General features: G+C 39.5%; 2 protein-coding genes across 2 annotated transcripts; both read left to right on the top strand.

The window, feature by feature from the left end:
* Positions 1–3368: 3368 nt before the first annotated feature.
* LOC148575022 (uncharacterized) lies at positions 3369–4874 on the top strand. The gene has a single exon (XM_088504636.1). The coding sequence runs from the start codon at positions 3369–3371 to the stop codon at positions 4872–4874; it is 1506 nt and encodes a 501-aa protein (XP_088360762.1).
* Positions 4875–14280: 9406 nt separating this feature from the next.
* LOC148575021 (uncharacterized) lies at positions 14281–14751 on the top strand. Its single transcript, XM_088506017.1, has one exon. It carries the CDS (start codon positions 14281–14283, stop codon positions 14749–14751), a length of 471 nt encoding a protein of 156 aa, XP_088362143.1.
* Positions 14752–24207: the final 9456 nt, after the last annotated feature.

Below are 24207 nucleotides of genomic sequence, written 5' to 3'. Positions count from 1 at the left end.
ATCTCTAAATTAGATCCCGAAAGAATAAATTAATCAAAATTGTCTCAAAAGATTTAAAAATGGTCACGTTAGCCCTTCCATCTATTATTTGACTAACGATGTTATCATTTGCTTACTGATGCGTGAGCATCTTGTCTATCTTTTCCTAGTGAATTTGCATCTAATTTGTTGAGTTTAATTAAGAATTAATTATATTTTAGCCACTATGGATGCCATTTTGAGTTTTGTGCAATACTGTTTATTTTAGGTAGCATTTGGCGGAATTTGATGGAGTTTCTGCAGAGAAAGAGAAGAAGCCAAGGAGATGACCAGCGAATACCGACGCGGACGCATGGCTCACGTGACCGCGCGGAATGGAGGAAATCGCAATGACGCGATCGCGTGGACTGGAATCTGCACAAATGACGCGAACGCGTGGACGACGCGGACGCGTCACATGAGCGATCTGCAGAATTAACAGAAGACGCTGAGGGCGATTTCTGGGCTGTGTTAACTCAATTTTCAGCCTAGAAAACACAGATTAGAAGCTGCAGCATGGACAATTCAAGTGGTCCCCATCCATCCATTGAAGATTTGATTATTTAAATTAATTCAAATTTAAATTCAAATTTTAATTCTAGGAAAAGATATTATTTTAATTTTTAGTTTTAGATATTAGATTTTAAATTTATTAGGATTAGTTATAAAAAGGGAGAAACTTTCCTTCCTTTGGAGGGGGGGTTCTGAGGGAGATTCCACCTCATCCCATTAGGGGTACATTTTTTACCTGAATCCTTATTTTCTCTTTTCCATGAGCAACTAAACCTCTACTGTTAAGGTTATGAGTTCTGTCTATTGTATGGATTGATAATATTATTTTTCTATTTTAATTCATGTTTTGATTTATATTTCAATAATTGTTTTCGTTCTTTATTTTATGAATTTGGGTGGAACGGAAGTATGACCCATATTCTATTTGAGTTCTTGTAAAACTTGGAAAAGCTCTTCACTTGAACAATAGCTTGAAAACATATTATCCTGAATTTCTAATTGTTTGTATTTAACGGGATATGTGACATATAATCCCTTTATCTTTGAATAATTAGGATTCTTGTGGCATATAAACTAGGATTCGATCATCACCCTCTAATTGGAATTAATTGACCAAGGAATTGGCAGTTGATGAATTTTAGAGGAGACTAGGAAGGTCTAAGGAATTAGGGTCTAGTCATAAATAGTTTGCCATGAATTAAATCTTGCATAATTAAAATAGTTAATAAGAAAATCCAATCCAGAAAATAGATAACTCTGAAACCTTAACTGCCTTCTCTATATATTATTCCCAACTTAATTACTTGCCCTTCTTCAATATTTTTTATATTGTTTAATCTCTTTTATACTGCATCTCAACACCAATTTTTATTTGTCTAACTAAGCCTATCAAACACTATTGTTGCTTAGTCCATCAATTCTCGTGGGATCGACCCTTACTCACGTAAGGTATTACTTGGTACGACCCGGTGCACTTATCGGTTAGTAAGTGTGGTTGTAAAAAAACCGCATCAAGTTTTTGACGCCGTTGCCGGGGATTGACTGTGATTAACAACTATTCGTTGTTTGATTGCTTAGATTAAATAATTTTTTTTATATTTTTTATTATTTTTTTTCTTTTTTTTCTTTTGCATTTTTTACGTTAATTTTTCTCTTTTCTTTTTTTTACGTTAATTTTTCTTCTTTTCGTTTTCGTTTACGATTAATTTTCTTTCTTTCTCCCTTTCGTTTACATTCCCCCCCTTCTTTTACCGTATCTTTTCTTTCTAACTTTATTTTATTTTTATTATAAAAAAAAATTAAAAAAAAATAATAAAATAAAATAAAATATTTTAGTATCAATATTTTTTCTTAATTCTGAATTTAAGTTTGGTGTTACCCAATTAATTTTATTTTAATTTTTCTGTTTATTTTTTTCTTTTAAAATTTTCAAATTTCTTTTATTTTTTATTTAGTATTTTTATTTTATTATTTTACACAGGTGATCTCACAGGGACTTCTCTGTACTCTGACGTAGAGAGTCCCATTTTTTCTTGTTTTCTGCTTGTGTATGCGCAGGAATAGAGACAAAGAACATCTCTTAGACTTTGATCCTGAACCTGAAAGGACTTTCAGACGACGTTTACAACAAGCAAGACTTTACAAGGCTGCAGAGTCCACTATGGCAAATAATAACGCTGTTAATGCCAATGTGGTAAATCCGAATGGGGATGATCAACAGAGGAGAGTGCTTGGCTCTTATTCTGCCCCTACTGCGGATCTTTACGAAAAAAGTATTGTGGTGCCTCCTATAACTGCAAACAACTTTGAGTTGAAGCCACAATTGGTCACCCTGGTGCAACAAAATTGCTAGTATCATGGTCTTCCTCATGAAGACCCAAATCAATTTATATTTGATTTTCTGCAGATATGTGATACTGTGAAGACAAATGGAGTGAACCCAGAGGTGTACAAACTCATGCTTTTCCCGTTTGCTCTGAGGGATAAAGTAAAGCTATGGCTAGATTCACAACCAAAGGAGAGTCTGAATACTTGGGACAAGGTTGTTACAGAGTTTCTCACTAAAATTTTCCCGCCAAAGAAGCTGACTAAGCTTAGATTAGAGGTTCAGACCTTCAGACAGAAGGAGGGAGAAACACTTTATGAAGCTTGGGAGAGATACAAGCTACTGACTAGGTAATGCCCTCCGGACATGTTCTCCAAGTGGACCCAACTAGATATTTTTTTATGAAGGCTTGGGTGAGATGTCCAAGATGAGCTTAGATACCTCTGCAGGCGGTTCATTGCACAAGAAGAAGACACCAGAGGAGACTATTGAGCTGATTGAATTGATTGCAAGCAACCAATATTTATACTCATCTAACAGGAATCCTGTGAACTCTGAGACTGCTCAGAAGAGAGGCGTGTTGGAAGTAGAAGCTGTTAATGCTCTTCTTGCTCAGAACAAGCTTATGTCTCAGCAGATAAATCTACTTACTCAACAGATGGGTGGCATGCAAGTCTCATCTATCAACACTCAAAATCCACCCCAAGATACCTCCTATGACATGACAGGTAACTTTATGCAAAATGATAATTATGATTATGCTCAACTTTCTTATGAACAGGTGAATTACATGGGAAGTGGCCCTAGGAATCCTAACAATGATCCATATTCTAAGACATATAACCCGGGATGGAGAAATCACCCAAACTTTGGGTGGAGAGACCAACCTCAGAGACCTCAGAACTTCAACAATAGTTCTCAGGGTGGTTTCCAACAAAACAATGATTTGGAAGCAATATTGACAGGTTTTAGACAGGAAACCAGAGCATCCATCAAGAACCTGGAGATTCAAATGGGTCAGTTAGCCACAAAGGTTAATGAAATTGATCAGAGGACCACTAATAGCCTTCCTGGTAACACAATTCCAAATCCAAGAGAGGAATGCAAGGCTATCACTGTAATAAGTGAACAAGTGGCAAGTACGGAAGCACAAGTTATACAGGAAACTAGAGCCTCTATTAGAAACTTAGAGGTGCTAGTGGGCCAACTGAGCAAGCAAATACTTGAGAGGTCTGCAAGTACACTTCAAGAGGATACAGTAGTGAACCCAGGAGAAGATTGCAAGGCTATTCAATTGAGAAGTGGTAAAGTAGCTGGCTCTGAGACCAAGGTCAATGAAGATGTAGTTGAAAAAGAAGCTCCAGATGAGAAGAAGGAAGAAGTAGAGCACGCCCCTCCAAAGCATGCAGACAACCCATTCCCAGACTCTCTTGACATTTATCCTACACTGCCAAAGGCTCCTGAGTACAAGCCTAAGATGCCGTATCCTCAGAGACTTCAAAAGGAGACCAAGGACAAGCAGTTTTCAAAGTTCTTGGAAATCTTCAAAAAGTTACAAATCAATATTCCTTTTGCTAAGGTTTTGGAGCAAATGCCTATCTATGTCAAGTTCATGAAGGAGCTGTTGTCAAAGAAAAAGTGTTTAAAGGGAGATGAGACAGTAGTCCTGACTAAGGAATGTAGTGCTGTCATTCAGAATAACTTGCCAAGGAAGATGCCAGATCCAGGGAGCTTTCAAATTCTATGCACCATTGGGAGCACAACCTTTGAGAAAGCCCTATGTGATATAGGGGCAAGCATAAATCTAATGCCCTTATCTGTAATGAAGAAGTTGCATATCCAAGAGGCACAACCCACAAAGATAGCATTACAGATGGCAGACAAATCTATGAAGCCTGCATACGGATTAGTGGAGAATATCTTGGTCAAAGTGGGTAAGTTCTTCCTCCCAGCAGATTTTGTGATTCTTGATACAGGGGAGGATGAGAATGCCTCTATAATCCTAGGAAGACCATTCCTAGCCACTGGAAGAGCTCTGATTGATGTAGAAGTGGGTGAATTAGTGCTTAGAGTGCATAATGAGCAACTGGTCTTTCATGTCTTCAAAGATGTACATTCAACAGGTGAAGAAGAGAGGTGCATGCAGGGTGAGCTCATTGATCCAAACCTTCAAGAACCCCCTGATGATGCACAGCAGAATTTGCAACTCAAACCTCCTGTGGTGACAACCGATAAAATTCCGCTTGACATCAAACCTAAGTTTGGTGTTGGAATTGCATCATCCACCAAGGAGGAGGTCCCCAAAAAGAAAAAAATACCCAGAGGATGGAGAAACAAAAAGATCTCCACTGAAGGTTTCTCCCCAAGAATGAAGGTGGTGTTGACCAGCAATCCAGCATGGGTTTATACAGTAATCAAAATCCTCTCTCTGGAGCATATTGAGCTACGTTATGGAGACACAGGAAAGAAGTTCAAAGTAAGGGGTGAAGAGCTGAGCCCCTATGATCCTCCTCCTTAGAGGAGCTGACCGTCAAGCTAGTGACGATAAAGAAGCGCTTGTCGGGAGGCAACCCGATAAATTCGTATCCTTAGCTATATTTTTTTTTTCGTAGTAGTATTTTTCTTAGTTATTTTATTTTATTTTTTTTATTAAGTTCTCACTAATTTTCTGATCATGCAGCTATGTTCTTCCAGGAACCGAACACCTCAAGCTACATTTCAAAAAAAAAAAAAAGGCACCCGACGCGCCAGCGTCGCTGACGCGAACGCGTTATCTAGGGGTGCGAGAAAAAATAAAAAGTTACAGAGAGTTGCGCGGGAGTGGCGCCAGAATGGAGCCTTTCGCACAAACGATCCCACGCGATCGCGTACATCACGCATTCGTGTCGTTTGTGATTTTCGTCATCCACGCGGTCGCGTCACCGACGCGATTGCGTGACCTGCAAATTCGACGTAAAAGAGCGTTTGGGCAGAGAGTTGTGCCAGCTTGGGACAAGAAGTGTGCTAAAAGCACAAATTTGGTCACGCGGACGCGTGACTGACGCGTTCGCGTCAGTAGCATATATGGCCATCCACGCGAACGCGTGCCTGACGCTATCGCGTCATTATGAAGAATGCGCAACGTACGCGATCGCGTGCCCCACGCGGCCGCGTCGCTTGCACCGCCCTGTTTTCTCTCTCTCCCAATCCTAATTCTCTTTTATTCTCTTATCCTTTTATTTTTTTCTTTCATTTAATATTTGTCTCTTCTATTTTCAGTTCTTATTTGCTTGAGGACAAGCAAACCTTTAAGTTTGGTGTTGACGCTGCGCTTATAGGCTTTCTAGTACAAAAGGGAGGCGAATCATCTTCGCGAAGGAGCACAACCTGAAGAATAAAGCGACCGCTAGGATAATTAAGGTGGTTGAGTTCCTTTCATTTTTATTCCTCCCCTCTTTTTCTATGTTATGTTCCGGTTTCCTGTTATTTTGCTTTGTTTGTTGCATGATCCTTTATTAGTTAGAATCCTAGGACTAGTTTAGTTTTCATTTAATTACTTTAATGCTAAAAAAATGTTTCATGTACCACTCACTGAACTTGAATCTAAAAAAAAAAAGTGATGTATTGCATGAGAAATTGAGTTAATTTTAAAAATAGTCTTATTTACTTAAATGTGGTGGTATTTTCTGTGATTCTGAATGCATGACATGAACAGTGCATATTTTTTTGATAGTGAAGTTTATGAATGTTAAAATTGTTGGCTCTTGAAAGAATGATGAAAAAGAAAAATGTTATTGATAATCTGAAAAATCATAAAATTGATTCTTGAAGCAAGAAAAAGCAGTGAAAAATACAAAGCTTGCAAAAAAAAAATTTTAATAAAATAAAGAAAAAAATAAGAAAAAGAAAAAGCAAGCAGAAAAAGCCAATAACCCTTTAAACTAAAAGGCAAAGGGTAAAAAGGATCCAAGACTTTGAGCATTAATGGATAGGAGGGCCCTAAGGAATAAAATCTTGGCCTAAGCGGCTAAATCAAGCTGTCCCTAACCATGTGCTTGTGGTGTGAAGGTGTCAAGTGAAAAGCTTGAGACTGAGCGGTTAAAGTCGTGGTCCAAAGCAAAAAGAGTGTGCTTAAGAACTCTGGGCATCTCTAACTGGGGACTCTAGCAAAGCTGAGTCACAATCTGAAAAGGTTCACCCAGTTATGTGTCTGTGGCATTTATGTATCCGGTGGTAATACTGAAAAACAAAATGCTTAGGGTCACAGCCAAGACTCATAAAGTAGCTGTGTTCAAGAATCAACATACTGAACTAGGAGAGTCAATAACACTATCTGAATTCTGAGTTCCTATGGATGCCAATCTTTCTGAACTTCAAAGGATAAAGTGAGATGCCAAAACTATTCAGGATTGCAGTTGTAAACCCCACTATAAGATGAGACATGAGCTTAACCGAACTCTCATTCTCATGCAAATTCACATCCTAAGCTTATATTAGTTTTGGTTGCTTGAGGACAAGCAACAGTTTAGGTTTGGTGTTATGATGCGTGAGCATCTTGTCTATCTCTTCCTAGTGAATTTGCATCTAATTTGTTGAGTTTAATTAAGAATTAATTATATTTTAGCCACTATGGATGCTATTTTGAGTTTTGTGCAATACTGTTTATTTTAGGTAGCATTTGGCAGAATTTGATGGAATTTCTGCAGAGAAAGAGAAGAAGCCAAGGAGATGACCAGCGAATACCGACGCGGACGCATGGCTCACGCGACCGCGCGGAATGGAGGAAATCGCAATGACGCGATCGCGTGCCTGATGCGATCGCGTGGACTGGAATCTGCACAAATGACGCGAACGCGTGGACGACGCAGACGCGTCATATGAGCGATCTGCAGAATTAACAGAAGACGCTGGGGGCGATTTCTGGGCTGTGTTAACTCAATTTTCAGCCCAGAAAACACAGATTAGAAGCTGCAGCATGGACAATTCAAGTGGTCCCCATCCATCCATTGAAGATTTGATTATTTAAATTAATTCAAATTTTAATTCTAGGAAAAGATATTATTTTAATTTTTAGTTTTAGATATTAGATTTTAAATTTATTAGGATTAGTTATAAAAAGGGAGAAACTTTCCTTCCTTTGGAGGGGGGTTCTGAGGGAGATTCCACCTCATCCCATTAGGGGTACATTTTTTACCTGAATCCTTATTTTCTCTTTTCCATGAGCAACTAAACCTCCACTGTTAAGGTTATGAGCTCTGTCTATTGTATGGATTGATAATATTATTTTTCTATTTTAATTCATGTTTTGATTTATATTTCAATAATTGTTTTCGTTCTTTATTTTATGAATTTGGGTGGAACGGAAGTATGACCCATGTTCTATTTGAGTTCTTGTAAAACTTGGAAAAGCTCTTCACTTGAACAATAGCTTGAAAACATATTATCCTGAATTTCTAATTGTTTGTATTTAACGGGATATGTGACATATAATCCCTTTATCTTTGAATAATTAGGATTCTTGTGGCATATAAACTAGGATTCGATCATCACCCTCTAATTGGAATTAATTGACCAAGGAATTGGCAGTTGATGAATTTTAGAAGAGACTAGGAAGGTCTAAGGAATTAGGGTCTAGTCATAAATAGTTTGCCATGAATTAAATCTTGCATAATTAAAATAGTTAATAAGAAAATCCAATCCAGAAAATAGATAACTCTGAAGCCTTAACTGCCTTCTCTATATATTATTCCCAACTTAATTACTTGCCCTTCTTCAATATTTTTTATATTGTTTAATCTCTTTTATACTGCATCTCAACACCAATTTTTGTTTGTCTAACTAAGCCTATCAAACACTATTGTTGCTTAGTCCATCAATCCTCGTGGGATCGACCCTTACTCACGTAAGGTATTACTTGGTACGACCCGGTGCACTTGCCGATTAGTAAGTGTGGTTGTAAAAAAACCGCATCACTTACCTGGTCATTAGTGTGACATGTCAGCAAAAGCTTCAATGACGTCGTTTTCTTTGGTCACCCCTTACAACGCTTCATTTTCCAACCCTGTTTCATTACATCTCTCTAATTCCATCCTTCTTCTGAAAACAAAACATCTCTCTAATCCCATCCTTCGTCTTCGGTTCTCACCTCCACAAAGACGAAGCATTGAACGGCGACTATCAGCCTAGACCGACGACGAAATTGTATTGGAGTTGAAGGTGACCGGTTTGCGACAACGTTGGTCAAGCGAAGAGGGCACACCATCGCCTTGCGTGAGAGGTAGGTTACCTTTTTTTTTGTTATTTTCTGAGAGTGATTGTTGTTTTATCTCCTGATGAATGTGTTTCTATGATCGTTGGAAATCCATTGTTACTGTTTGTAATGTTAGGGTTTGGAAAATATGTTCAGGCTTAGGGCTTGCGTGGTTACCCATGATTAACTCTATTTTTTGATATTTGAGAGCAATGTTTGTACTCTGTATAGCTGCATGTGGGTGCTTTATTTTTTTTTTGTAGTTGATGATGACTCTGCTTTGCTTGTTTTTGAAAAAAATTTCCAATAGTTCAGTGTGTTGCTGTTTTGGTTGCAGATGGAAGGTCCCCCTATGACCTTTGTATTTCACCATGGTGGTAAGTTTAAAACAGATGAATCGGGATATCTGGTTTACGAACCAGATAATACTGAAGTATTAATGGGTGTAGAAGAAGACACTCTAGATGTGTTTTTTGTGAAGAGATATTATAAGGAGTTAGGATATGCTGAGATGAACAATTGCTTGTGGAAGGTTTCTGGAACACGTCTCAATGATGGCTTGAGGAGGCTAGAAAATGATGCTGATCTGTTGGCATTGGTTAAGGACTGCAGGAGAAATCATCACCTCATAAACATCTATTTTGAGCATGTAGTTTCTAAGCCACACGTGGTTGACTGCATGAACGAGGATGATGATGATGATGTACTACAGTTGCCAACCATCCCTGAACCCCCAGAGAAACTGAATAAGGACCACAATGAGTCAATGTCTCAACCAGATCGTAAGACCACAAAAAATCTCCTCAGCTAAAAGGGAATAACTCTCAGCCCACCAAGTTACCCTTTTCTCAGTGCACACCTCAGCCCACACAGAAGCCCACTCTTCAGCCCACATATAAGCCCATAAGAAAGCCCATCCATCAGCCCAAACCTTGGACTAAACCCCAGGCTTCTAAAGTTTCTGCCAATCCTACACCAGCCAATAACATCAATCAGAAGATAAAAGATACAACCAGAACAAGATCTGGAAGGCAATTTAAGGCAACTCCTGTTGATAATGATAGTGACTCTCATGATTCATATGAGAGTGCTGAAGACAGTTTGTACAAGCCTCCAAAAATTGTAGGAGATTCTACATACAGCAGTGACAGTGATAGTGGAGTTGATGGAGGACAGTCTTTCAAGGCTAAGAAAGTGTATATTAGAGAGAAGCATAGGCCTGCTGCTGACAGAAAAAGGGACAAAACTATTGACACTGATGACTCCATCTATGAGGATATTGAATCTGATGAATGCTCAGATGCAGGTATTCTTTATTTAATTGTCTATGAGTTATTATAATTGCTTGTGTTATAGATCTTTGTGAATTATTTGCTTGTATTATAATTTTGTGGTGAATTGATGTAATTTCATTTTCAGAAAATGATTTATTGTATGAAGAATCATCAGAGGGAGATGAATGGAAGTCAGAAGATTCAGATCAAGAGTTAGACTCTGAGGACGAGGGTCCAGCTGTGCATCCACAGTATAATGACAAGGCCAAATTTGGTGATATGAAATTTGAGGTAAGCATGGTTTTCAAGTCCAAAAAACATTTTATAGCTACCATTAGGGATTATACTATTCAATAGGGTAGGAATATAAGGTTCACTAAGAATGACAAGATTAGAGTGAGGGCTGTTTGTAAGAGTGAAGACTGTCCTTGGTTAGGATACTATGCACACAACCCAAGTGATAGTTCATCACAAATAAAAACATTAGTTGACAATCACACTTGTGCAAGAAAGCGAAAAAATAGAGTTGCAACACAGAAATGGACTATGAATAAGTTGTATCTAAAACTAAAGAAGTACCCGAAAATGAAGCACAGGGAGGTGTATGAGTGGCTTGTTAAGAAGTGCAATGTGAAGCTGAATAGTTCATGTATAACCAGAGCTCTTAAGGAAGCTAGGAAGATAGTTGAAGGGGATGAGGTTGCACAGTATGGATTAATATGGGATTATGCACATGAATTGCTTATTGCCAATCCAGGTTCCACTGTCCAAGTGGGTGTCATTACAGATTACGGACAAAGGCATCCTGTCCAAACTCCGACAGTTGAAAGACAAGACAGGTGGGAACAAAAGCTTGTATTATGTCTACCACAAAGGCTTCAACCACAAGACACAGGACTGTTTTTATTTAAAAGATGCCTTGGAGCAGGCTATTCATGAAGCCAAGTTGACTGAGTTCTCCCCGTTCATAAGGGAGCCAAGAAGAGAACGTGAGCAATCTGAGGAAGACCAGTGCCTTGCGGCAAAGCCAAGGCAAACGTCTAATGAGAACCCTGACAATGGCCCGACGGTCGTCATTAACATTGTGGTAGGATGTGACGTGCCCCCAAGTCGAAGTCGTCAGCGAGGAAGGACGCCAAGGTCCTGGCCTGTCAACAGGAAGTCCCAAGGCCCCGTCCAAGGAACCTCCCGAGATATCCTTCGGCCCAGAGGACCGATGGTGCCACGATCACCCCAAAAATCCGCCCATGGTGATCACGGTGATGATCGGGACGGGCTTACTCAAACGGATCATCGTCGACACAGGAGCGGACTCCAACATTATGTTCAGAAATGTGTTTGATGCCTTAGGGCTTAAAGAAGCTGATCTCAAAACCCACTAATATGGCGTGATCAGACTGGGTGAGAACTACATAAGACCCGACCGGATAATCAGTCTCCCGATCTGCATTGGAGCCGGAGAAGGTAAGAGGTTGGTAATGATGGAGTTTGTTGTCGTGAGAGCTTCCAAAGCCTACAATGTCATCCTTGGAAGGAAAACAATCAATGAATTCTCAATGGTCATATACACCAAATTTCTAACAATGAAATTTGTGGCTAACAATGGAACCGTTGGTTCCATCAGGGGAGACCTAGAAACAGCAGTCGCTTGCAAAACGCCAGTCTTTCCCTGAGAAAGAAGTCGAGAGAGGCATCTGGGGTGTTCCTGGCTGACCTAGATGCAAGAGTAGACGACAAACCGAAGCCAGAACCACCAGGCAATTTAGAGAAATTTTGGGTCAGCGACACGGAGGAAAAGTTTACTTTCATGAACAGAAACCTCCCCCTTGAGCTAAAAGGACCCCTCATGGAGGCTGTCAGAGCAAATGGCGACCTGTTTGCCTAGACTCCGGCCGATATGCCAGGGGTAGACCCCAAGTTCATGTCTTACTGACTTGCCGCGAAGCTAGATGTTAAGCCAGTGGCACAACGGCGACAAAAGATATCTCAGGAAAAGGTTAACGAGGTGGCCAAATAGACGGCCAGCCTGTTGGAAGGGGGGTTCATTAGGGAACTGGAGTACTCGATGTGGCTGTCAAACGTGGTTTTGGTTAAGAAGGCCAATGAAAAATGGAGAATGTGCGTCGACTACTTAGATCTCAATAAGGCATGCCCAACGGACTCCTTCCCCCTCCTAAACATCGATGCTTTAGTAGACGCAGCGGCAGGATACTGTTTCTTGAGCTTCATACGCGTACTCCGGGTATAATCAAATCCCGATGCACCGTTCCGACGAGGAGAAAATGGCGTTCATAACGCCAGTAGGGACCTACTGCTATAAAGTAATGCCATTTGGACTGAAGAACGCAGGAGCTACCTACCAGAGGTTGACGAGCAAAGTCTTTGATGCCCTTATCGGCAAGTCAGTTGAGGTATACGTTGATGATGCCTTGGTAAAAACAGAGGAGCCAAGCAACCTGGTTGATGACCTCGAAGTCGTCTTCAAGGCGCTCCGGAAACACAACATGAGGCTCAATCCCCTCAAATGTGCATTTGCCATGGAAGCTGGGAAGTTCCTCGGCTTCACAAAGGGGGTAGAGGTCAATCCAGACAAATGTGAAGCCATCCTCAAAATGACGAGCTCAGGATTTGTCAAAGATGTGCAGAGGTTGGCTGGGAAGCTTACGGCCTTATCTCACTTCCTCGGAGCCTCGGCAGAGAAGGCCTTTTCTTTCTTCAATCTGATGAAAAAAGGTATATCCTTTGAATGGACCCGGCTTACAAGGAGGCATTCAACCACTTCAAGAGAATACTTTCATCACCCCCTATCCTCGGCAAGCCGAAAGAAGGCAAACCTTTGATTCTATATTTGGTAGTGACAGAACAGGCTATGGCGGCCGTCCTCATCCGAGAAGAAGACAAGATCCGATAGCCAGTGTATTTCATTAGTAAGGTACTCCAAGGGGCGGAGCTAAGATACACCAAGTTAGAAAAACTTGCCTTCGCCCTGTTGATCTCATCTCGAAGGTTGAGGTAGTACTTTCAAGGCCACCTGATCACACTAAGAACCGACCAAGCTATCCGCCATGTCCTACAAAAATCCGACTTGGCAGATCACATGATGACATGGGCGGTCGAACTATCCCAGTACAACCTGCGATATGAACCCAGACATGCGATCAAGGCCCAGGCGATGGCAGATTTTCTCGTGGAAGTGATAAGAGACTTGCCCAGGAGTACGGATACACGGTGGAAGCTCCATGTGTGGAAGCAGGGATAATTCTTGAAAGCCACGCGGGAGTGATTTATGAGCATTCAATCAAGTTCGACTTCCTGGTTTCTAAAAACCAGGCGGAATACGAAGCCTTGATAGGGGATTGGTCTAGCTAAGGAGGTCGGTGCATTGAGGGTTGAAATCAACAGTGATTCTCAAATCGTGACCTCTCAAGTCAATGGGAATTACCAAGCCAGAGATTTTTTACTTCAAAAATATCTAGAGAAAGAGAAGAAGCTTTGTAAGGATTTTAAAGAGGTAACGATCTAGCATGTACCCAGGGAACAGAACGCCAGGGCCGACCTCCTGCCCAAGTTGGCAAGCATAAAACCTGGCGTGGGGAACCGATCTCTGATCCAGGGAATAGCGACGGAGCCATCAGTAGCCCTGTGCATCACCCAAGCGTTGAGTCCTCCTTCGTGGATGGGCCCAATTCTTCATTTTTTGGAAGGCGGCGAACTCCCTAAAGACGAGAAAAAGGCCAAAGCAACAAGAAGAGAAGCAGCTAAGTATGTGGTGATACAGAGGCAGCTATACAAATAATGGCTCAACCAACCTCTACTGAAATGCCTATGCCCCGACCAAACAGACTACGTCCTAAGTGAAGTCAATGAGGGGTTCTGTGGCCACCACATCGAAGAAAAAGCACTGGCCCAGAAGCTCGTCAGAGCCAGATACTACTGGCCCACAATTATGTCGGATGCACAAGAGTTCGTCAAGAAGTGTAGGAAATGCCAGGAATATGCTAATTTCTACAAGGCTCCAGCAGGAGAATTAACTCCATGCTAGCCTCTCGACCTTTCGTTCAATAGGGAGTCGACCTCTTGGGGCCATTCCTGATCAGCCCTAAGCAAGTCAAGTATCTGATAGTAGCTATCGACTACTACACTAAATGGGTAGAAGAGGAGACGCTGGCAAACATATCGTTGGTGAATTTTTGGAAATTCATGTGGAGACAAGTGATCACCAGATTCAGAATTCCTGAAGCCGTGATATCGGACAATGGGACACAGTTCACGGACAAAAAGTTCGGGGAGTTTCTCTTCAGGCTAGGTGTTAAGCAGAAGTTATCCTCGATAGAACACCCACAAAGCAATGGTCAGGTAGAGGCGGCGAACAAAGTTGTTCTCAAAGGGCTTAAAAAGCGACTTGATCAAAAAAAGGGCTCATGGGAGATGAGCTAGCATCAGTCCTATGGTCCTATAGGACAACACCCCAGTCCTCCACCGGAGAAATACCTTTTCAGCTTACCTACGGGGTAGACGCAGTGATTCCAGTTGAGATTGGGGAGCCAAGCCTGAGACTACTCCTTGGCAGTGGTAAAGAAGTTGTGGAGAAGGACCTGATCGACGAGACAAGGGAGATGGCTCGTTTGAAGGAAACTGCCTTGAAGCAAAGAATAGCGATGTGGTACAACGCAAAAGTCCTCGGCAGTAGTTTCGAGGAAGGCGACCTGGTATTGCGCTGCAATAATATCAGCCTACTGACCCAAGGAGAAGGCAAATTGGCGGTAAACTGGGAAGGCCCATACAGAGTAAAAGAAGTCATCGGGAAAGGCGCTTACAAGTTGGAGCAACTAGATGGGAGCGACATCCTGAGAACGTGGAATGTAGCAAACCTGAAAAGGTTCTACTCATGATAGACGACGCACCATTTTTGCGATCACCTTTCCACAAACTTTGTCTTATTTCTATAAGTTGCAAATATATTGCCTCTATAACGTACTTAGGTCAATTGTTTTCTTTATTTTATGTTACGACCATGCATACGTTTGCCTGTTTATTTTATTCACGTGACTTGACAGCACCTCGGGACTGATCACCCCGGGATCCAAAAGCAAGTCACACCAACATGCAACAACCAATAATTTGATAGCCAACGGGGACACGACATGCAAGATAACTAACACAATCTAGTAAACAAAAACGGTTAAAAAGAAAGGCACGATAACAGCCTAACGAAAATCATTTACGACGCGTTCTAAACAAAACTACAAGTCTGAAAGATCGATTACAAGGTTAGGTGCCAAATCGGCCCTGTTAAGGAGAATACAAAAGTACAAGTCCAATGAAGGAAATTACAAGCTACTTCCTCGGAATGTCAACTATCTTACCATCCTGGATAGTCTTGAAGGCCCCAATTGCCGAGGTGTCAAAGTTAGGAGACAGCAACTTGACCTGCGCCTTGATTGCCTCCTCGGTACCACCAATCACCTCGCGGGAATTCTTGACAGTTTCTTTGTTCTTCTTCTTTAAGCCAGTGACCTCCGCCTTCAAGCCTGTGACTTCGGTCTTGGCAGCATTTTCCGACGCAACGGCTTCAGCCAACTTTTCTCCAGGTCTGCAACCTTGGCCTCCGCCGTTGTCACCCGACCCGAAGCAGCGCCAAGCTGGCTCTCCAAGGTCAACTTCCGATCGAAAAGGCGTGCCACGGTCCCATAAGAAATCTTAAGCTTTTCTTCCAGGATTGCCAACTTAGTCTTGACGGTTTCCATCTCAGCCTTCAAACTACTGACTTCTTGCAGTGCCAAGCGGTACTTCCCATCCAACACTCCAGCCTGTGCCAGAATGGGTTCCGCCTTCCACGCGATAGTTGCAGCACAGAGCATGCAACGAAACACCAACCTAGCCTGAGAGGCCAAGTCACCACCATGGAAAAAGCCATCGGTGCCTAGCAAAAGCTGGGAATCAATAAATCCCCCAGCATCGAAGTTCTTCTCCATCACGGTGAGTGCTCCTGATAAACCCCTATTTCATGGTTTATCTTGTGCTCAATTAAGTGGTTTTTATCAACTTTTCACCCACTTATTCATATGATTTGCATGTTTTACATTTTCCTTCATGATTTTGTGCTATGATTGAAAACATGCTTCTTTGGCTTTAAATTACCAAATATTAATCCTCTCTTATTACCATTAGATGCCTTGATATGTGTGTTAAGTGATTTCAGAGATTACAGGGTAGGAATGGCTTGGAGGATGGAAAGGAAGCATGCAAAAGTGGAAGGAATACAAGAAGTTGAAGGAACTGCAAAGCTGTCAACCTGACCCTCTCGCACTAAAACTGTCATAACTTGAGCTACAGAGGTCCAAACGACGCGGTTCCAGTTGCGTTGGAAAGCTAACGTCCGGGGATTCGATTTGATATATAATATGCCATAGTTGCTCTGACTCTAGGCAACGCGAATGCGCGCTCCACGCGGACGCGTCGCAGTGACGAAAATCAGCGTGGCAGATTTCTTCTCCAGCGATTTCTGGACTATTTTTGACCCAGTTTTCGGCCCAGAAAACACAGATTAGAGGCTATAAAGTGGGGGAATCCATTCATTCAAAATCATCAGCTCATAACACACAATTTCATAATTTAGATGTAGTTTTTAGAGAGAGAGGTTTTCTCCTCTCTCTTAGGTTTTAGGATTAGGATTCCTCTTAAAGGATTTAGGATTTCAACTTTTTCTCAGGTTCAACGTTCCTTTTATTTATTTTTCCAATTTACTTTATGAATTTTTTCATGTTAGATTTGAATTTATGTTTAAACGTAATTTGATGTGTTTCAGATTTATGATTGCTTTATTCTATTTATGATGTCTTCAATTTAATTTAGAATTTTCCCTTTTGGCTTTGGTTAAATAATTGGTGACGCTTGAGTTATCAAACTCGAGGTGTTGATTGAAAATTGGAATTCTTCAAGAATTAATTCGAGTTCCAATAACTCTATCCTTTCCCAAGGAAAGACTAGGACTTGAGGATTCAAATTAATTCATCCACTTAACTTACCTTCATAGTTAGAGGTTAACAAAGTGGGAGAAAAATCCAATTCTCATCACAATTGATAAGGATAACTAGGATAGGACTTCGAGTTCTTATACCTTGCCAAGAGTTTTATTATTTATTTAAATTAATTTCTTACAATTTACTTTCTTGCCATTTACTATTCTTGCTTTTTATCTTATACATTAAAACCCAAAATTCTACCTTTTTCATAGCTCATAATAAGTCATACCTCTCTGCAATTCCTTGAGAAGACGACCCGAGGTTTAAATACTCGGTTATCAATTTTATTGGGTTTGCTTAAGTGACAAACAAAACTTTTGTAAAGAAGGAATTCTTGTCGATCTAGAAGCTATACTTACAACGGGAATTTATTTTTAGAAAATTCTAGATCGCGCGAGAGTTTCGCTCTTCCAAAATGGCGCCGTTGCCGGAGAATTGCAAACGTGTGCCTTATTATTGGTTATTGTAAATATTTTATTTTTGCTTGTTTATTTATTTTTTTTTGTTTTTATTTTTGCTTTTTCATAAATTAAGAGGTTATTGGTTTTTATTTAGTTATTAAAATAATTTTCAAAAATTTGTTCTTCGTGTTCATCTTGACCTTCAAGTTGTTCTTAGTTGTTTTCTTTGTTTTGATCTAAAAATTTTAAGTTTGGTGTCATTTTATTATTTTTCTCTTTCCTCATTTAATTCAAAAATATCTTTTCTCTTTATTTTAATTAAATTTTCGAAATTTGCAAAAAAAAAAATTATATCTTTTTCAAAATCTTATCTTATCTTATTTCAAAAATCAAATTTCAAATTTCAATATTTAAATTCAAAAATTCAAAATCCAAATTTAAAATTTAAAATTTTAAATTTTAAAAATCAAACCTTTTCAAAATTTAAATCTTTTCAAATCTTTATCTTATATTGTTGACTTTTTCAAAATTCAAATTTTAAAATTAAAAAAAATTCAAAATTAAAAATTTTTAAATTTCAAATTTCAAAATTCAAAATTCAAATTTCAAAATTCAAATTTCAAAATTTAAAATTTAAAATTTAATTTTCAAATTCAAAATTTAAATTTCAATAACCTTTTCATTTAAATTTGTTTTTATTTTCGTTTTTAATTTTTATTTGCTATTATGAGTTCTCACCCCCATCACTATGAGTCTGGTTACAATTATGTTGCAGGAATAAGAAATTACAATGAGAACAGGCATCAAGGTTGGAACAATCAAAGATGGGAGGAGCCACAAGGATTTGATCAACCCTCATGGCAACAACCACCTCCAATGGACTATCAACAACCACCACCATATGCCTATGAACCCTTTTCTCAACATGACTTTGGACCACCATACTCACAAGCCCCTTTCCACCATTCACCTCCATATGACCCTAACCCGTATCCACCATACCAACCACCTTATAAGCCAAATGAACCATACATAGAACCACCCCCATTCCAACACAATTACTCTCATGAACCACCACCTCAATATACACCATCTCCTTATCATTATCAAGATGAACCACCTTCCTACCATGAACCCTTTCTACCAACAAATGAACCCTCCTATCCACCCCAAACCTCCATGGAGAAAGCACTTATCGATCTAAACTCTACTATACAAGCTCTCGTCGTCCAAATCGGACCACCAAATACCTTCAACAATAAACCCTCAAGCTCTAGTGAACTTCTTTTTCGACCACAGAATGATCTCTCCATCCCATCACCACCATCCATGAAAGAGCACCCACATTCATCAATCCAAGAGCAACATGGCCCCAATGATGCTATTGACATGGAACAAGAGAGAAGGGATCATCTTCGCGAATCTATACTTCATAAGGAGCTAGAGGAGGCCCTAAAGGTGAAGGTAGTAAAGACCCTTGAAGTCGAAGGAGTGGTTGAAGAATCAGTGAAGGAAGACATCAAGGAGGAGTCTAATTTTGTCTTAGAGCAAGAGGAAGCCCAAAATGTGGAGATAGGAGAGACCCTTGAAGATGAAAGAATAGTTGAAGGGAGTTGTCATGGACAGAAAATCATCAAGGATGAGTATGATTTTAAATTAAAACTACTGGACAAAGCAGTAATTATTGAAGAGGAAGAAGTGGTTGAAGACTTGGGAGATGCTGAACCTCCATGGGAAAGTCAAGACATAGAGCCTCCTTCCAAGACGGTTGCATTTGATGTTGAGGAGGGTGTACAACCTCCAAGGCATGTCATGGTTAAGGACTTGGAAGAGGTCGATTAAGAGATGGAGCTTCAAGAAGAAGAAGCACAACCTCCCATGCCCTTGGAAAGCAGTGAAGAGGAGATTGAATTGGAAGAAAGCTACCAAGAGGAAGAGGTTGAAATTGAAGAAGCTTACAAGGAGGTGGAAGTTGTTAGAGAAGAGTACAAGGGAGTGGAGCTTGCAAATTTGTTCGAAATACCTCTCCCAAGGCCATTACCATCCAACACAACGTTCAAGTGGATAAAATTCTTATCCGTGACCTTTACTTTCCCACTTGTATATGAGCTACTAGAGACGGATGGTCAGCTTAGAGCTCTTTGTGGCATTAAGAGTAAGAGGAAGATGGTAAGTGGTAAGAATTGTCCTGTAAGGTTCATTATGGTTGGAAGCTTTAAGCGCAGAGGTTGGTGTAGAGCTCAATTGAATGGGTCTGGAAAGTTGTTTGGACGCTTCAGTGAGAATTCTAAGGCTGAACCACCCGGATGGAATCATGATAATCAACTTGAAGACGGGTGTAGAAACAAGATTTGGGATCCAGGAATAGATGAGGATCAATTTTGGGAGCTCAAAGCTTGTGAAGAACTCCATCAAAGCTTGAGGAATTTACTTGGTATTGATAGAGCTTATTGGAAGTCCAAGCATTGGTGGAAGTTTCAAGACGAGTTCAAGCACAAGCCACCATAACAGGGAGCTCACCAAATGTCCAACTTAAGGACTTTAACTAAAAGTGCTAGGTGGGAGACAACCCACCATGGTATGATCGTCCCTTTTTCAGTTTTAATTCTAGTCTGTTTTGTTTGTTTTTAAGTTTTGATTGGACCTGGAATCATGCATAACGTTCATATTAGCATTGCATTCTGCATACTGCATTATTATAAAAAAAAAAAGCACGCACGCGACGCGGCAGCGTCGCTGACGCGTCCGCGTCACCAGTGCGTTTTGAAGAAAAGAGAATTGGACAGAGAGTCACGCGAGAGCGTGGCTGGAGGCATGCCTTTGGCACAAATTGATCCACGCGACCGCGTCGCTGACGCGTCTGCGTCATTTGCGAAAAATGCCTCCCACGCGTCTGCGTCACCCACGCGAACGCGTGCCCTAAAAATCGACGTAAAAATGGTGTATGGCAGCAAGTTGTGATGGAGTGGGGCTGGAACCGCGCTAGAAGCACAAGCCCCACCATGCGAACGCGTGCCCCATGCGTCCGCGTCGTTTTTCAAAGTATGGCCACTCACGCGATCGCGTCAACCACGCGACCGCGTCACCCAGATTTTTGGCAAAATGCATTTAAAACAGAGAGTTGCACGACCGCGAGGCTGCCCTCGCGCTAATGGCACAAATCACTCCACGCAAACGCGTGACCCACGCAAATGCGTCACTTCATAAAAGCGCTATCCGCGCGAACGCGTCACTCACGCGTCCGCGTCGCCTGCGCCGCACAACTTAGCCAGATCAGCGCCAATTATCTTGTTTTTTCTTTTCTAATCCTAATCTCTTCTATCTTTTCTTTTTTTTCTTCTTTCTTTCTTACTTTATTTCTTTCACTTCTCATTCTTTTTCACCTTCATTCTATTTTACTTAATTTATTTGCATACTTCATTCATTGCATTTTAATTTTGTGCATATTTTTCTTTTCTTTTCTAAATTTATTATTTTTTCATTGGTGTCACTTGTTCATATTCAACTATTGTGTCTTTTCTGGTATTATTTTGGTGCTCAGTGACTTGTTTTACACTATTGGGTAATATTATTTAAGTCAATGCTAATCTTTTATGATATTTGTATTAATTTTGTATTGACATTAATTTATATTGTCTTGCTCTCTCTTCTCCATTGTTGTAAATTTTTGCACTCTTGATTTGTCATGTACTTCTACTGTTTTCTCACTTGCATGTTGTAGCTACCATGTAATTGGGACCCTTATTATCTGGCATTAACACCCATATTTTATTTATTTTCTATCTTTATTTTTGGGTTACTTTTTTTCTTTTCCCTTTTCTTTCAGGATGGCCACCACGAAGGGAGAGGAAAAGCTTCTTAATGGGAAGACAAACAAGTCCACCTGCACAATCTTTGGAAAGTATCAATTGAAGCAACCCGTCCACTTGCACATCTTAGCATGCACCAAGGACGGTGCAATCTTTAAGTGTGGGGAGGTCGATACCGATCTCCATGGGTTAGTTATTTTCTTCCCAACACCAATATTTTATTTTCTTTGTTAATTGCTGCATTTGCATATTTAATTGCATGTTTGTTTGATTTTATGCATTTAGTTACCACTTGGTTGAAGTAATATTTTCTTTTTCAAGAAATTTTTATAGTATTTCACTAATTTAAATTAAAAACTTTTCTATTAAAACTTGTTTGAAGTTGTATTTGGAACATAGTTTAAAAAGCTAAGAACACACAACCTGTGAGATTTTGAGCTTATTTATATGATTACATTATTTAACCATAAATTTTTATTCTTGTGTGTTTTCTTCTCTATGATTGTAATCTTTGCTTTGTTCCATTCTATATGTCCAATATTTAGTGTATTTACATGCTTGTATATGATTGAGGCCATTACTTGTTTAGCTCACTTACCCCAAATAAGCCTACCCTTTAAATCATCCTTGTCAGCCACTTTGAGCCTTGTAAAGCCCCATTTATTCTATATTTTACCACATCACTAGCCTTAAGTAGAAAAATAATTAAATATCCCAATTGAATCTTTGGTTAGCTTAAGATATGGATTGTGTAACAATTAATTGTGGGGAAACTGTGGGAACATGGGTTAATAAGGGAATGTGTTATGTTTCTACCATGATAAAATAATGGGAATTTGTATACCTACTCATGTAAAACTATAAAAAATTAAAAATCCATGTGCATTGATAAGCTATGTTTATTTTTATGTTAAAAAAAATAAAAAAATAAAAAAATCCAAAAAAAATATTCAATAAATAAGTAAATAAATAAGGGGACAAAATTACCCCAATGCTAAAGTTTAATAATGAAAGATCAATGCACATGTGATAAAGTAAAAAAGAAAAGTTGATGCATGAGTATGTGATGCAAAAGTGGAAATTTTGGGTAGCTATGCATGAATTAGAATTATATAGAGTATATGTATGTTAGGTGAAAATTTAGGTTAATTAAAGATTCAATTTATAGCTCACTTAGCCATATATATATACTCTCACCCTTACCTTAACTCCATTACAACCTTGAAAAGACCTCATGATGTTTGCATTGGTACATTAAATTTTTGTTGATTGGTTAGATGAAGAACAAAGTTTAGAAAGCATGACTAGAGAAGAGTAGAGTGATTAATCCTAGACACTTGAGAGTTAGAGTGATATACACTACCAGTAAGGGTTCAGTGCTTAATTCTATGTTCCCTGCTTTCATGAACTATCTTCTTACAAGTTTACTTGCTTTTTATTGTATGATTTGAATTAGTGAAATCTGATTTATGTTTGTCTTGAAGAGCTTATTTACTTTTAACCAAGTAGGTAGAAATATTTTGCATGTAGTTGCATTCATACAGATAGGTTGCATTTCATACATTCTATCATTCATCTTCACTTCTTTATAGCTTCTCTTAAGCTTAGCATGAGGACATGCTAATGTTTAAGTGTGGGGAGGTTGATAAACCCCTATTTCATGGTTTATCTTGTGCTCAATTGAGTGGTTTTTATCAACTTTTTACCCACTTATTCATATGATTTGCATGTTTTACATTTTCCTTCATGATTTTGTGCTATGATTGAAAACATGCTTCTTTGGCTTTAAATTACCAAATATTAATCCTCTCTTATTACCATTAGATGCCTTGATATGTGTGTTAAGTGATTTCAGAGATTACAGGGTAGGAATGGCTTGGAGGATGGAAAGGAAGCATGCAAAAGTGGAAGGAATACAAGAAGTTGAAGGAACTGCAAAGCTGTCAGCCTGACCCTCTCGCACTAAAACTGTCATAACTTGAGCTACAGAGGTCCAAACGACGCGGTTCCAGTTGCGTTGGAAAGCTAACGTCCGGGGATTCGATTTGATATATAATATGCTATAGTTGCTCTGACTCTAGGCAACGCGAACGCGCGCTCCACGCGGACGCGTCGCAGTGACAAAAATCAGCGTGGCAGATTTCTTCTCCAGCGATTTTTGGGCTATTTTTGACCCAGTTTTCGGCCCAAAAAACACATATTAGAGGCTATAAAGTGGGGGAATCCATTCATTCAAAATTATCAGCTCATAACACACAATTTCATAATTTAGATGTAGTTTTTAGAGAGAGAGAGGTTCTCTCCTCTCTCTTAGGTTTTAGGATTAGGATTCCTCTTAAAGGATTTAGGATTTCAACTTTTTCTCAGGTTCAACGTTCCTTTTATTTATTTTTCCAATTTACTTTATGAATTTTTTCATGTTAGATTTGAATTTATGTTTAAACGTAATTTGATGTGTTTCAGATTTATGATTGCTTTATTCTATTTATGATGTCTTCAATTTAATTTAGAATTTTCCCTTTTGGCTTTGGTTAAATAATTGGTGACGCTTGAGTTATCAAACTCGAGGTGTTGATTGAAAATTGGAATTCTTCAAGAATTAATTCGAGTTCCAATAACTCTATCCTTTCCCAAGGAAAGACTAGGACTTGAGGATTCAAATTAATTCATCCACTTAACTTACCTTCATAGTTAGAGGTTAACAAAGTGGGAGAAAAATCCAATTCTCATCACAATTGATAAGGATAACTAGGATAGGACTTCGAGTTCTTATACCTTGCCAAGAGTTTTATTATTTATTTAAATTAATTTCTTACAATTTACTTTCTTGCCATTTACTATTCTTGCTTTTTATCTTATACATTAAAAACCCAAAATTCTACCTTTTTCATAGCTAATAATAAGTCATACCTCTCTGCAATTCTTTGAGAAGACGACCTGAGGTTTAAATACTCAGTTATCAATTTTATTGGGTTTGCTTAAGTGACAAACAAAACTTTTGTAAAGAAGGAATTCTTGTCGATCTAGAAGCTATACTTACAACGGAAATTTATTTTCAGAAAATTCTAGATCATGCGAGAGTTTCGCTCTTTCAGCCCCCTCTGAGCTGGACG

This window comes from Arachis ipaensis, chromosome B2 (genome assembly GCF_059453495.1).
Source record: "Arachis ipaensis isolate K30076 ecotype BB chromosome B2, ASM5945349v1, whole genome shotgun sequence".
Classification (NCBI taxonomy): domain Eukaryota; kingdom Viridiplantae; phylum Streptophyta; class Magnoliopsida; order Fabales; family Fabaceae; genus Arachis; species Arachis ipaensis.
Note: the sequence above shows the minus strand (reverse complement) of the source record. Positions and strands in the feature narration are given on the sequence as shown.